Below are 12,973 nucleotides of genomic sequence, written 5' to 3'. Positions count from 1 at the left end.
GGGGGGGGGGGGGGGGAAGCCCTGAATAGAAAGAAGCATTTTCTTGAGCGGTGTGAAATGAGCAATAAATGTATTAGGAAGCTGACAAGGGGGCTGCGGGGCCCACAAAGAAAAGCAGCGCCGACTCGGAGGCTAATCCCCCCTCCATCTGCCCTCCTCATTACCATTTAACGCGCTATCAGTTGCCAATCAGCGCTCAATGCCTCCCTTTCTAGTCTTTATCACGGAGGCGCCCGCTAGAGCCGCCGGGTCTAGTGACGGGGTCTGGCAGCTCCCCCCCCCCGCCGCTGCCTAAACCCCCTATTTTCCCGGGGTTTATAAACTCAGTTGTAAATTGCTATTAAATGTAAGTCGCGGCAATAATGAACCTTAAGCCGCTTCTCGGCGAGGGCCCCCCCCGGCGCCCGCCTGCGCCCTCCCCTCGCCCCGGCTCTTTCTGTCCGCGCCTTCGCCGGGGTGTTGGCCGCCGTCCACCCGGCGGAGAGCCCGCATTGCGGGGGCCGCCGCTGCCGAAAGCTGCTTAGCCTTTAAAATAGTTAATAATTAGATTAAAACTTCAAATAAATTAACTAGGGGCCGGCTGGGGGTGCAGAGGATGGTCTCCCCGTCCTCGGGGAGGATCATTAAAATGGAGCAGGGCTGCTCAGGCTGGCGGTGCYGCGCCGGGGCCGGGAAGGGGCCTCGGGCACGCGGAGGCGGCTGCAGCCCTCGCCACGGCACGGGGACGTCCCGGCCGGGCGCCCCTTGGGAAAGGCCGCGCGTGCCGTGGCTGGGAACGGGGATCGTGGGAGACGGCCCCTGGGCATGGGCACAGCCGTGCCGGCGGGTTCCCGCAGCAGCGAAACGCCTCCGGGCTGAAGCTGCGAGGATGAGGAAGGTTTCGCCCTGCACGGACACCAGCATCCCCACCGGGTGTCCAGCAAAAAGGTTGCTCCGAAGCAAGCGCTTACCCTTTTTGAACTCAATCTCCAGCGTGTCCGGGGTGTCCGGAGCGGTGGCCGGATCCTGGGTCTTCGTGTAGAGCCCGGGGGGAGCTGGATTCTGGTGGRGGAAGAGAAGAGGGAAGGTTGCCCACGGGCACGGCATCCCCAGCCCCATGGCATGATATCCCCCAGCCCGGTGGGAATGGCACCTCCAACCCCACGGGAACAACGTCCCCAGCCCCATGGCACGATGTCACCCAGCCCCATGGGAATGGTCTCCCCAGCCCCGTGGGAACAGCATCGCCAGCCCCACGGGAACGGCTCCTCCAACCCCGCGGGAACAACGTCCCCAGCCCCATGGCACGACGTCCCCCAGCCCCACCATGCTCACCATGTCACCCAGCCCTCCCGGGACACCCATCCCGCCCCACCAGCCGAATCCTGCTCCAGGCTCAACACCCATGGCCCCACGCGAGGTGCCGGCACAAAAACGCGCCGGAGCTTCCCGGGGGTCTGGGAACAAAGGGCTAGAGAAATCAGACAATTTTTCCCCTCAACTTGATCTCATCTTTTTCTTTGACGCCCCCACAGCTGGAGGTGGAATAGCTGCGGGGAAGCAAGTCAGGCAGGGAAAAGTGCGACTTTGGCGGAGCGAGGCAGGGCGCGCGCACGCACGCTCCCCGGCCCCGCCGAAGCGGGCTTTATTCTGCACTGACCGAAAAAACTAATGACGAGGCCTGACCCCAGCAGGTGCTCTAGTCGCAYGGGCTCTTTTATGGTGTCCTCGAGGTTAATACACACGGGGGGAAAATAGAGCAACAAAGCAAAAACCCATTTCAGAACACATCAACCTTTATGTATATTTTTTCCAGATTTATAGTAAAGAGGCATCTTATCTCTGTTAGAGCTGGGCCAGTGGAAGCTCGGGTGACRACAGTGAATTGCCACAATTGAAGCACGTACCAGAAGAGGAAGAAAAAAAATATATATATAGGCTTTCCATCCCGGAAAGCAAAATGCCGAGCGAGCTTTGCAATTTAGCGCGGCCCCCCCTCGGCACCCGCGCGCGGATGCGACAGCACGCAGTGGCCCTGAAACGCTTTCAGCCCATCATTTGCAAACACGTGCGTCTAATGGGACACCGAGGCACGGAGCGCCTGCCGGGGTCCCCCGGGATACGTGCGAGAAGGTAAAAAGCGAAAAAGAGCTTCCCGACACCCCGGCACGTGTCGCAACCGCAGAGCCGGGCCAAAGCCGCTTACGCCGTCCCCAAAACCTCTCCGCGTTTTCCAAAAATCAGAAGGTTTTAAAAGAAAAGCTGTCCTTCTCGGAAYGGACAGCCCAACAAAACTCTTCCCTTGGTTTCTTTAATCTGGATCATCCAGACATTTCAACAGTTTCGAACGGCTCCGTTTCAGGCTGAACACTCTGCCGCTTTCTGGTTTAACACCACACGGACGGCAGCTCGAACCGAAAGATGCCCCCGAAAAACACCCAGGCAGCTCCCGCCCCCGCAAACCTCCAGCTGAGAAGCCTTGGCGGCGTAAAACACTTGTACGCTCACGCATTGCACGGCCTGGCCTTTCTCCAAACTGATCCTCTCCTGCAAACGTTTTGAGCTGTGATAAATGAGCATTTTCCCGCAAAACCCAGGCAGTTGGAGCTGGAGCCCCGGGCAGCCGGGGGCTCTGCCRGCACCCAAGGGCTCCCCGGGCAGGCTGCCCTGCGCTTCCCTGCTTTGCTTCTTCTTTTAAAATACAAACTTTCTTCCTTTCACTTTTCCCCCCTCCTCTTCCATTCCAGTGAGAAAAAAGGCCAAGGCAGAAAATAGGTAGGAAACAGGTTTAAAAAAGAAAAAAAAAAAAAAAAGTAATTGCTTTCAAAAATTTTTTTAGTCTTTTTTTTTTTTTCTAAAGGGAAAATTAGTTTCTCTGCAAAAGTTTTCATCTAAAATTCAAAGCAAGGAAACAAACTTCTTTTAGTGAAAATGTCCATTTTCTTGTCCACTAAATAGCCAAAAGCAACTATTCCGCCCAGTCCCTGTTCGTGGGTATTGAGCCTGGTTTCGCCACCCCGTCCCGCCCCTTCGGCCCCCGGGGTGCCCTCGCCCTGGCGAGGCGCCCTCCCGGGACTCGGGGCTCCGTTTCGCCCACGCCGCAAACCCCGGGGCAGGAAAACTCCCGCAGGCAGCGGCGGCCGCTTCCCTGCTCGCGCCGGCCACAGCGCGACTCTGCCGAAACCTCGGCGCGGGGGAAACGCCAACGCGCCGGGGTTATTTCCAAGGACCCAGACCCATCCGTATAAGCACRCGCACTCCAGCAAAAACATCCCGGGGGTTCTGCTTGCTTTTGTCTTTGCCCCTTTCCCTGTACTTAAGCAGCACGGGCGTGCACGCACGTCCCCCCGCCGCCACCAGCACCCTCGCACCCGCGCGCACACGCAAATTACACGGGCTGCAGATTTCAATTCGACAGCGTCTGGCCTCTCCTAGCCCTGATCGTACTTATTAACCAGACAAACCCGTTGGAGATGATGAAAAACTTTGAGTTCAAAAGGAAAGATGAGGTTGGGGGGGGTGAGGAGGGGGGAAAAAAACAACAGAAAGTATTAAAAACTCTTTACTAAACATTGGAAGTCAAAGTCAGGCAGTTTCCAATTTTCTAAGGCAACTATGAAAACCCCTATTAAATAAAATAACTAAATAGAAATAAAAGTGACATTTGGCTTGCATTCCATCATTACGGTGCGAGTCTGTCCTCTTTTTATTCTCTCTCCTAAAAGCACAGTTCAAATGACAAATAGTTTGTTGCAGTGTATCAATGCCTCCTATTTAYCCGGCCCCGCAGGGGGGCTAGTCCTGCAATGTCATCTTTAAAGGGGAGAGAGGGGAGGGAAAAAAAAAAAGAAAAAAAAGGAAGAGTGTGTGGAAAGGGAGGGGGAGAGAAAGAAGCAAGAAAAACGGGGCAAGAAGAGAAGAAATTGGAAGCAAATGGTCCATGAAGTAAACCATGATGCAGAGCTATCGATGCCGCAAATGGTTTATTCATCCGGCTGATATTGTTGTGCCCGGGACTGAATGAACTCTTTCAGAGTGCCATATGAAGTTAAAGCAAGTAAATTTCTATCTTTCTCCGCATTAGCTGCCTCATTGCCCTTCAATCGGGCCTCACAGAGGCAGAAAATAGCTCAACCATCTGCTTTCAAATCCCTCCGTTTGGCAGGTCTCGGGGCTCCGGGGAGGGGAGCCGCGCGGCGCTCCGTACCCCCGGCGCGTTTAGGACCCGCTCCGCAGCCGGCACCCCAGGCCCAACTTTCCTTCCCGGGCTCGGGAAGGGACGGGGCCGGCGCCGGTGCCCGACGGCACAAAAGCGGCCCCGGAGGCTCCCATGAAGGCACCCGGGGGCTAAGGGATGCCCGGAAAAGGGTTCGGTTGACTAGTCCGGTCACTGCTGAACTAGCCCGATTTTCCAAGCTGGCTTTGGCTGGGAACAAAACCGGGTGCCGGCAGCAGAGAGGGAGAGGTGCAGGAGCGCGGGACCGGGGCACAGAGGGACGGTGCCAGCCCGCAGGGCAGGGGCAGCTCCCRGCCCGGATCGGTGCTCCCCGGCAGGCGCCAGCGGGAAGGGCAGGGATCAGCCCCTGCTTTTTTAGGCTGCTGGCGTGCAAACCCCATCCCGGCACCGACTCCTCCTGCAGAGGAGGGGGCATTCCCGAAAGGACCCGGGGCGCCGAGAGGCCTCTGCGAGGCGCGGGGCAGACCCTGCCCGCRAGACGGCCCCGCGGCCGGACCCCTCGTCATCCCCCTCGGAGCCCGGCCGCGGCGCGAGGCACGCGCCAACCCGGCTGCGGCRGCAGGGCTGCGGGCTGCTGCGTGCCGGCCGGCTCCTCGCCCGGCCTCCCCCTCCTCTCCCCGGATTGTCTAATTAGCRCTGATGGATAGTTTAAGCGGCTCTCCCAAGCGTCGCCGGCCCGCCGGAGCATGAACTGGAAAGACCGGGGCCACCGGGCAGCCAGCCCGGGAGCCCTATTAGGAGGCAGCCGGCGCGGGACCCGTGCCTACCTGCGGGCACTGCTCAAAGCACGCCCGTGCAAAGGGGGGTTTAATGCACGGCCCCCCCTCCCAGGCCACGGAGAGGGGAGGGAGGCCACTTCTCAGCAAAAAGCTCTTTCCAAGGCACAGACCTTGGCAACGCGGAGGGGACGCGAGGACGAGGGCGGGAGGCAGCCCGAAYGCCCTCCATCGCCGCGGCCGGGCGGCCAGCCCCGCTCTCACGCGAGCGCCCGCTTAATTGCRCCGTCATCACCCCCCCCGTGACATCGGCTCCCCCGATATCGCCCCGAAACGGCGCCTGTCCCCGCTCCCGGCCGCGGCAACGAGCGTGCCGACGGAGGGGGCGGCGGGGCCCGGCCTCCCCGCCACACACGGCCGGCCGTGAAATTTCAAATTAGGCTGCAAACACACGAGCCGCCCTCGGCCCCGTAGGCGCCGCGTGGGCGGCGGGGCGGGAGGCCGTGATGGATTACCTTGGGGTTCTCCAGGATCCCGGCTTCGTAGCTGCGGAGACGAGAGAGACAGAGAGCGAGCGGTCGCTGCAGCCTCCGGTGTGCACCGTCCCCGATCGCGGTGCGATCCCGGGTGTCCCGCGGGCGGCACGCTCAGCCGGCAGAGCCATCTCCGARGCCGGGCCAGCACATGTCCCACAAGGATGGATGGAGCTAAACACGCGTTACGGCTCTCCGGGGGCTTTTACCGGCAACCCGYGGAGGGAGCGCCAGGCTCACGGGACAGCCGAGGCGACGGATGTGGCCGGCGTGGGATGCGGGTGGCCGGGCGGCTTTAGCAAGCGAGGCTAGAGATTTTGGGGCCAGCCCCATCCAGCACGTGGCAGGATGCCCCGGGGCAACGGGGTGGCTTCTCCCCTGCCTTTTCTAAAGGTGCGAAGTGGCCACGCAAGATGGGCGAGATCAGGGCCCCGGGTTTTGGGCGCTYGCCCCCGCTGCGGCTGGGGCTCTCACCTGATGTGCATGAGGTTTTCATCCATGCTCCAGGGCGTTTTGGGAGTTACCGGCACCGGGATCCCGTGTTTCTGCGGAGAGAAGGGAAGCAGCGCTTGGGAATGTGGCGGTGGCGGCGCGAGAAAGCCGGCCAACCTCACCCGCCCCATTCGGCCAAGGCACCGGAGGCCCCAGCACAAATGTAGTGCGGCAACGGGGCTGCACGCGCGCAGGGGCCAGCACGACCCCCCCGCGCGCCAGCACCCCCGGGCACGCAGTGCCCCACGGCAGAGGCGCCCGGCTGCCCCGGCCCAGCCGGCGCCGGCTGCCTCCCACGGCGCCGCACACCGCGCGCAGCCCGGCTCCCTGACAAAGTCACCGGCGCGCTCAATTATCCCGTGACATCTCAATGGGTGAAATTGCCTGTGAAGACGAGGTGAAGACGCAGGGGAATTAGCAGGAGAGGCGACGGAGGCGAGCGAGAGGCAGCGGCGGCGGGGAAGTCGTCCACCCTGCCGGGGCAGGAGGCTCTCGCTGCCTGGCCTGTCGCCGCCTGGACACCCTCCGGCTAACTCGAAACAAGCGGGGCCGAGGCAGCCCGGCGCCCCAGGCAGGCTGGAGCCGCCGGCACCGGGTTCCCACCGGCTGCGGCGCGGTTACGCAGCCCAGGCATTGCTGCGGTTCCAGTGCCGCTGCAGCATCCGTGTCTTCCCGGAGCTTGGCCAAAAATAGAGGAGCAGGGTCTGAGCAGGAGCGGAAGCAGGCGGAAAGCTCATCGCCTCGGCACGCTCTTGCTTGTGAAATCAGCCCRGCGCAGGGCTAAGAGCGCCGGGTAACGCAGGTGTTTGCAGAGGTGCTCGCTTGCCCCGAGCCGTCCCGCTGCGGAGGCGGGCGCCGGGCAGCCTTCCCTCCCCGGCCCGGGGCCGCGCTTTCCCGCCGGCACAGTCCCGGCTCCGCAGGGCAACGCTGGCGCAGCGCATTTACATTTCAAATGGACTCCGCAGCGCAGGCCCCAGCTTGCGGAGAGGGCAAAACACTGCCTTTGCTGCATGTGCTTTTGATGCCAAAGCCCGGAGAAAGCCCCAGCTCGGCGAGCCAGCGGGAGAGGCCCGGAGCGCTCCGGCAGACCTTGCCCGTCTCCGGGTCCGGCCGCGCAGTTCTGCCGCAGCACGGGGAGCCGAGCGCCGTGCCGGACCCCCGCCAGCAGCTGCCCTGCCGGCTCCCTCGCCCCCAGCGCTGAGCCCCCGCGGATATCAGCAGAGGGCRTTTTGCCTTAATTAATTAATGCCGAGCAATTAATGCTCGGCTCTGTCTGTGCTGAGAGGCTCTCTCATGCCTTTGCTCACACCCATCTCACCTGCGATTTATACGAGCTTCCTTCAGACCTGAGTACGTGCAGGATCATGATTACAGACCCTAATTAATTTGATTTGCAACCTGGATCATCCCCTCTCTCAGCAGCTGCCCGGGAAGCCCAGGCTCTGGAGCCCATGGAAATGCAGGCTGAAATCTGCGCCCGAGACGCTGGAGCTGACCTGCAGCAAGGTGAATCCTCGCTTTCCCTGGGAGCGACTGGGCACCGATTTTCACCTCGTTATACCTGTCCCGAAGGGCCAGGCGAGCCGTCCGGGCGCTGGAAGGACCTGGCTGCAAAGCCTGCCTCTCCCGAGCACGAGGAAGAAGAGAAACCCCCTTTCTGCCAGCGCTGAACATAACCAGAGGCCAAAATGACTTGAAAACCCTCAACCCCAACCTCTTCTCTTTGAACAGGGCCCCAACCCACTTTGTTTTCCTTTTTCCTTTTTTTTCCCCCTCCAAATTAAGAAAAAAAACAAACCCAAAACACATGTTCCGCTTTCCGTATAATAAAAACCCGGTGCTCTTAATAACTCTCCTAGTTGACAATTTGTTTGGCAACATATGGAAAGCTCTCGTAAACTCGCCCCTTCGCAGTAAAACAACAGATGGCAAATACAATCCTCGACACGGCGCTCTCGGCGCCCCGGCCGCCGSGCCGCACGGCCCCGCACCTCGCCTTCGCGGGTATTACCCAGGCGGCCTAGACGGCAGCTATTTAAAACCGAAGCAATTTTCTGGTTTATGCACAGCGCTGCCTTTTCCCTTTTGATTGATTGAGCCGAGTTGTCAAGCATTTCCGTGAAGTCGCTAAAAAAGAAAGGTACCCTGGTGGGCACTTAAGGAACCTGATGCAAAACTTCTAATATGTTTTATTGCAACTTGTACTTCAAAAAGGAAGGGAGGCCAGAGGGGAGCGCGGGGGCTTTTGTCTGTTACGCCAGGCAGCGAGCTGCTTCCCGCTCCCGTGGAAAGCGGGTTACGCTTAGCAGCCAGGTAATTACGGGCCTTGTAGAAAGGAGGGGAAAAAAAAGGAAAGGAAAGGAAAGCCGGCGCCATCCCCAGTCCCATCCCCTACCTCCGCGTAGTCCATCAGCTCGCGGCGCCCCGCGAAGCGGCGGTAAAACTCGGGCAGCCTCCACGGCGCGATGACCTGGCGGGAGGGCAGGAGGATGAGGATGGTGGCGTCCGAGTCTCGGCTCCGGCGCGCTTCCCGCCGCGTGGCCCGGTCGGGCGCTTGGAGCGGGCTCGGCGCCTTACCTTGATGCCGGGGCACAGAGCGTAGCAGGAGAGCTCGAAGCGCACCTGGTCGTTGCCCTGAAACACAGGCGGGAGACGCGTGGGGACACGCTCCGCGGCACCCCCGGGCGAGGAGCGTGTGCCCACGGGCTGAGGGAAAGGCTACGGGTTTGGGGAGAGAAACTGCACAATCGGTGGGAATTGYTGGAAAAAGGGAGCGCTAAAGGTGCAGGAATGACTGGAGAGAAGTGGGCAGAGGCAAAGGTCTGCTCGGCTCCCCTTCACCTGCACACGCAAACACGTGCGCCGAGAGCCCCCCGCGACCCCCCGCACCCAGCGGCAGCAGGGCAYGGCCGTGCCGAGGGCTGCACCAGCCGCTGATGGATGCCGGGACCTGCCCTGTCCCGCCTGGGGTCAGTCCTGCCCTCCTCTACGCTGGGTTTGGACCCAAAGTCACCTTCCGTGCTACTCGAGATACRGCCGAGCATCAGGTTTTAAAAAACAGCTCAAGACCCAGGGTGCCGGACCCCTCGCCCGGCGGCTCCGGGAGCCATGCGCAGAGCATCGCTTTCATGCCGGCTGAGCCTCAAAAACCTCAGCTAGTGCAAACCCCCCTTTCTGTATTTTTTTCCTCCCTCAGAGGGCTCTAAGCTCTGAAACGCCCCAGGGGGGATCGTGCCACTTTAGGGCACCAATCTCGCCCTCGGAAACAACCCAGGTGCCCCTGCACCCCCCATTTGGGTCCCTTCTGCCCCCACTTTTCCCCGCTGCACCCTGCCAGGAAGCAAGGAAGGGGCTGTGAAGAGCTGCTGCTCCCTGCCTCTCCGATGGGGACACAGCGGGAAGGGACATCCGGCACAGCATGTCTCCTGCGTGGGTGTCACGAGCGTGTGCAGGCCTCTGCAGGCACCTGCCCAGCAAGGACCAGGTGCTGCACTGCTGCGAGCCCTGTCACTATCCCAGCAAGCATGAAGAGAGCAGGTAAGGAAGGAGGAAGACCACAGTATCTGCAAAGAAGCAGCAGCTCGTCATTAAATAGACCTGAACCTCCTTTATCTTAATTGGCCCCTGCTGGGAGAGCCCTCTAACGAGGCCAGGTACTCGGGAAAGGAAGAGGAGCAAGCCTGGGAGTTATTAGCCCTCCCACGGGAATAGCGCTCACCAAAGCCAATTTTGCAGCAGCACCGAGGGGGCGTACGGACCCCCCCCCCCCCCTTCTCCAGCCCCCAGGATACATTTACTGCTGGGCCGAAAAATCCCCCGGGACTGTTAGACACGCGGTACATCCACTCATTCCCCTTACAGGCCCAAAACAAGTCCATCTGCTCCTGCAGCGGGGCCGCCGCAGATGGTCCGCATTTAAGACGCTGCGGGCTCCGCCGGGTCGGGTTACCCGCGGTCGCTGCCTGCTCCGCGGGCTTAATGGCTCGGGGAGACGGCGGTGCCGGGCGGCAGCGCGAGGGCGCCCGGCTGGGGGGAGGCCGGTGCTCTGGCCGAGCGGAGGGCAAGGGGCTCGGGGAGCGCCTTGCTGCGGGCACCCTCGCAGGGGGCCTCCGGGAGGGGAGGGCGAGACGGGGAGCTGCAGGGACGGAAGCAAGGGTTMCTGCAGCAGAGGAGCCCTGCAACCTCGCGGCTGCACTGCTGCGACGAGGCGGGACAAGCGATTTATCGCCTCCCAGCCCGTCCCTTTCCATAGCCTTAACTTCTCCGAGGTCACCTTCCCCTTTGCACCAGCCTCCGCCTTCGGTGCCGGCCGCGGCGGTGGCCCGGCCGGGAGGGACGCGGGCAGGAGGCTGAAGAGGCGCTGGGAGAGGCCAGGATGGCCACGTCCGCCCCACGCTTCCCCTGCTCCCGACCCACCGCCAGCGACCGGCCAGCGGAAGGGGAGCGGGAACCRGCTGCCTTGCAGGGAGAGCCCGGGTTTGCTCTAGATAAAATAAGAAGGGAATAAACCAGCGTTTTCCCTGTCGCTGGTGCAGGTGTTTCATCCCCAGATGGCATTTCCGCGGTCTCTGGCTGCCTCTAGCGGCAAACCATCGGCCATGCTGGCAGGGCCGGGGACAGAGGGGACAGAGGGGACAGCGGGACACGGTGCAGGGCACAGTGCTTCTCCAGGGAAAAGGGGAGGCCGGGGGCTGCCACCTCCCACTGTCCCCACACACGGCCAGCAAGGGGGACCTGCTCCCGGGGCTCTGCCCTAAAAGCCACTCAGGTTGCATCCAAGATGCCGAAAGCGGGAAATCTCCACCCTGYGGGAGACCCTGGCCTTGCTTCCCAAATTGCAACACAGCCCTTCCCGCCTGCAGCCAGGGAAGTGCAATTGCACTGCGGAAATCCCAGGCGCAGGAAGGAAGTGTTGAAATGCAGCCGAGCTTCACCTCGTCCCGGGCTTGCCACCCCCGAGGAGCTCCGGGCCGGGGCCAGCACGGCCGCGCGGGCACCGCCTGGCCAGGAGGGACCCCCGTCCCCGCAGCTCGGGTGGCCACGTTGCTCAACCCGGGCAAATATTTCGGCGTGGTTTTTTTTCCCAGCATGGGGAAAAGAACCAAGTAAAGGAGGAAAGTGTGTTTTTCCTGCAGGGAAACAGCGGATTTGCAGCAAACCCTATTAAAGAAACTCCCGTCTGGCTCTGCCGYTGCCTGCAGCGAGCTCCCAGCCCGGAGGCACAACCCCGCTTCCCCCAGCATCCCGGCCCCATTCCCGCCCCACTGTCCCCCCTCACCTTGCCCGTGGCGCCGTGCGCGACGTACCGGGCGCCCTCCTTCCGGGCGACCTCCACCAGCTTGCGGGCGATGCAGGGCCGGGCCAGCGAGGTGCCCAGCAGGTACCGGTCCTCGTAGAGAGCGTTGGCCTGCACCGCCGGCCAGATGAACTCCTCCACGAACTCCCTGCTGACGTCCTCGATGTGGACCTGCCGGCGCGGGGAGACGCCTGCGATGGGAGGGTCTCCCGCCCCGCCGGGGCTTCGGAGATGGCGTGGCAAAGGGGCCGTTCGCCGGCCAGCGCAGAGAGCTGGGGAGCTCCCATGTGGCCCGACACCTTCCCACCTTCCCAAATTTGACTATAGCTTTAAAGTGAATGGGGCAAAATCTCTCCCAGCAAAGCACTGATTTATTGCAGCAATGAACATAACGATACAAGGAGGAGGGGAGCAAGAAATCGCCTCCCCTTTCCTGCATGGCTTCAGTGCGAAACCTCTAGAGAAAGGCTTCCTCCTTCTCGCCGGGGCGCAGGACAGCGGCTGGTGGCCGCAGGCCCCTGGGGGGTCTGGGAGCCCCCGGGAGGCTCCAGCCCCACCACGGGAGCGGGGATGCTCAGTGCCGCGTGGGCGCCCCRAGGAAGGGATGGCGTTACCTTCTTGGCCCCCAGGGCCAGCGCTTTCTTTCGCGCCTCTGCAAAGTCTTCATTTTGCCCAATGTTGGCCTGGAAGGGAGGAAAAAACGAGGCTGAGCCTGAAAGGTGGCCACAAAACATGAGCGCGAGCCTGGCACGGCACGGGCAGCTCCCGAGGAGCCTGCGTTTCTGGGCTTGCTGCCACCCGCGGTGGGGGGGGGGGGGGGGGGTGTCACCCCCAGGAGACAGCGGATTTGGGTCATTTCTCCTTCCGCCAAGCCCCTTGGCTCCCCCGCGCGCTGCCCTCATTAGCAGAGGGTCACTTGCTGCCCGGGACAGGCTGTGCCGAGCCACCGGTGGTTACCCGCGGCACCAGCATCCCGCCCGTCACCTCCCGCGGGGGGRGCCGCGCGTGGGCTCGGCGCCGGGCTCACCAGGAACGCCACCACGTCGTAGCCCTGCTCCTTCAGCCACRCCAGGATGCAGGAGGTGTCCAGGCCCCCGCTGTAGGCGAGCACCACCRTGCCCTCGGACGCGGCCATGGCGCCTGCGGAGGCGAAGGGAATCGCGCCGCTCCGTGGTTCCTGCAGCCCAACAGACAGCACGAACCCCCGCGTGAGGAGCTCGGTGCCCCTCGCCTCCGGCCAAGGAGACCGAGGACGCCAGGCAGCAAGACGGGGCGGCAAAGGAGGCCCGGCAGCCCCGCGCTCGGGGGTCAGCGCGCTGCAAAGAGGCGCAGAGGGAGGAATTTGGGGCCCTGGCCCGGGGGATGCTCAGCCGGGGCCAGCTGGTGCCGGGGAGACGCCGGCCCGCGTGTGGGGGGCCGCTGCGGGAAGGGGCTCTGGGCTCCCCCAGCCCCGCGGAGCTGCCCCACGGCTCCCCGGCCGGGCTGCGAAGCCGCAGGGCCCCTGCGCCACGGTGCCAGCTGACCCTTGGCCGGGGAAGGCGAACAGCGGAGCCGGCCAAATCCCGTCCCAAGCGAGTTTCCCTGCTGCTGCCGAGTCAGCACGATCCTGCGCCTGCTTTTGCAAGCAGCGACGGCTCCGTGAGCGGCTCCCGCAGGGCCGCAGCGCCCCAGCACGACGCGTTTCGCAGCAGGGTTGTATTTACCCCCAGCCCGGCGTGGG

At 62.5% G+C, this 12,973-nt stretch overlaps 1 protein-coding gene across 1 annotated transcript in view; it reads right to left on the bottom strand.

Moving 5' to 3' along the window:
- The window catches only part of ASS1 (argininosuccinate synthase 1), a 28,814-nt gene extending 16,405 nt beyond the window's left edge, over window positions 1-12,409 (bottom strand). The window contains exons 1-8 of the mRNA XM_026062223.1: window positions 12,281-12,409; window positions 11,868-11,936; window positions 11,236-11,424; window positions 8,535-8,591; window positions 8,353-8,427; window positions 5,940-6,010; window positions 5,448-5,478; window positions 951-1,041 (exon numbers count right to left, since the gene is read on the bottom strand). Coding sequence (XP_025918008.1) covers window positions 951-1,041; window positions 5,448-5,478; window positions 5,940-6,010; window positions 8,353-8,427; window positions 8,535-8,591; window positions 11,236-11,424; window positions 11,868-11,936; window positions 12,281-12,388 — 691 coding nt within the window. The 5' untranslated portion in view covers window positions 12,389-12,409. The remainder of the gene's footprint in view (window positions 1-950; window positions 1,042-5,447; window positions 5,479-5,939; window positions 6,011-8,352; window positions 8,428-8,534; window positions 8,592-11,235; window positions 11,425-11,867; window positions 11,937-12,280) is intronic.
- Window positions 12,410-12,973: the final 564 nt, after the last annotated feature.

This window comes from Apteryx rowi, unplaced genomic scaffold, assembly GCF_003343035.1.
Source record: "Apteryx rowi isolate R43461 unplaced genomic scaffold, aptRow1 scaffold_19, whole genome shotgun sequence".
In the NCBI taxonomy this organism is placed as follows: domain Eukaryota; kingdom Metazoa; phylum Chordata; class Aves; order Apterygiformes; family Apterygidae; genus Apteryx; species Apteryx rowi.
The sequence above is the reverse complement of the archived record's forward strand: the minus strand, read 5'-3'. Positions and strand labels throughout refer to the sequence as shown.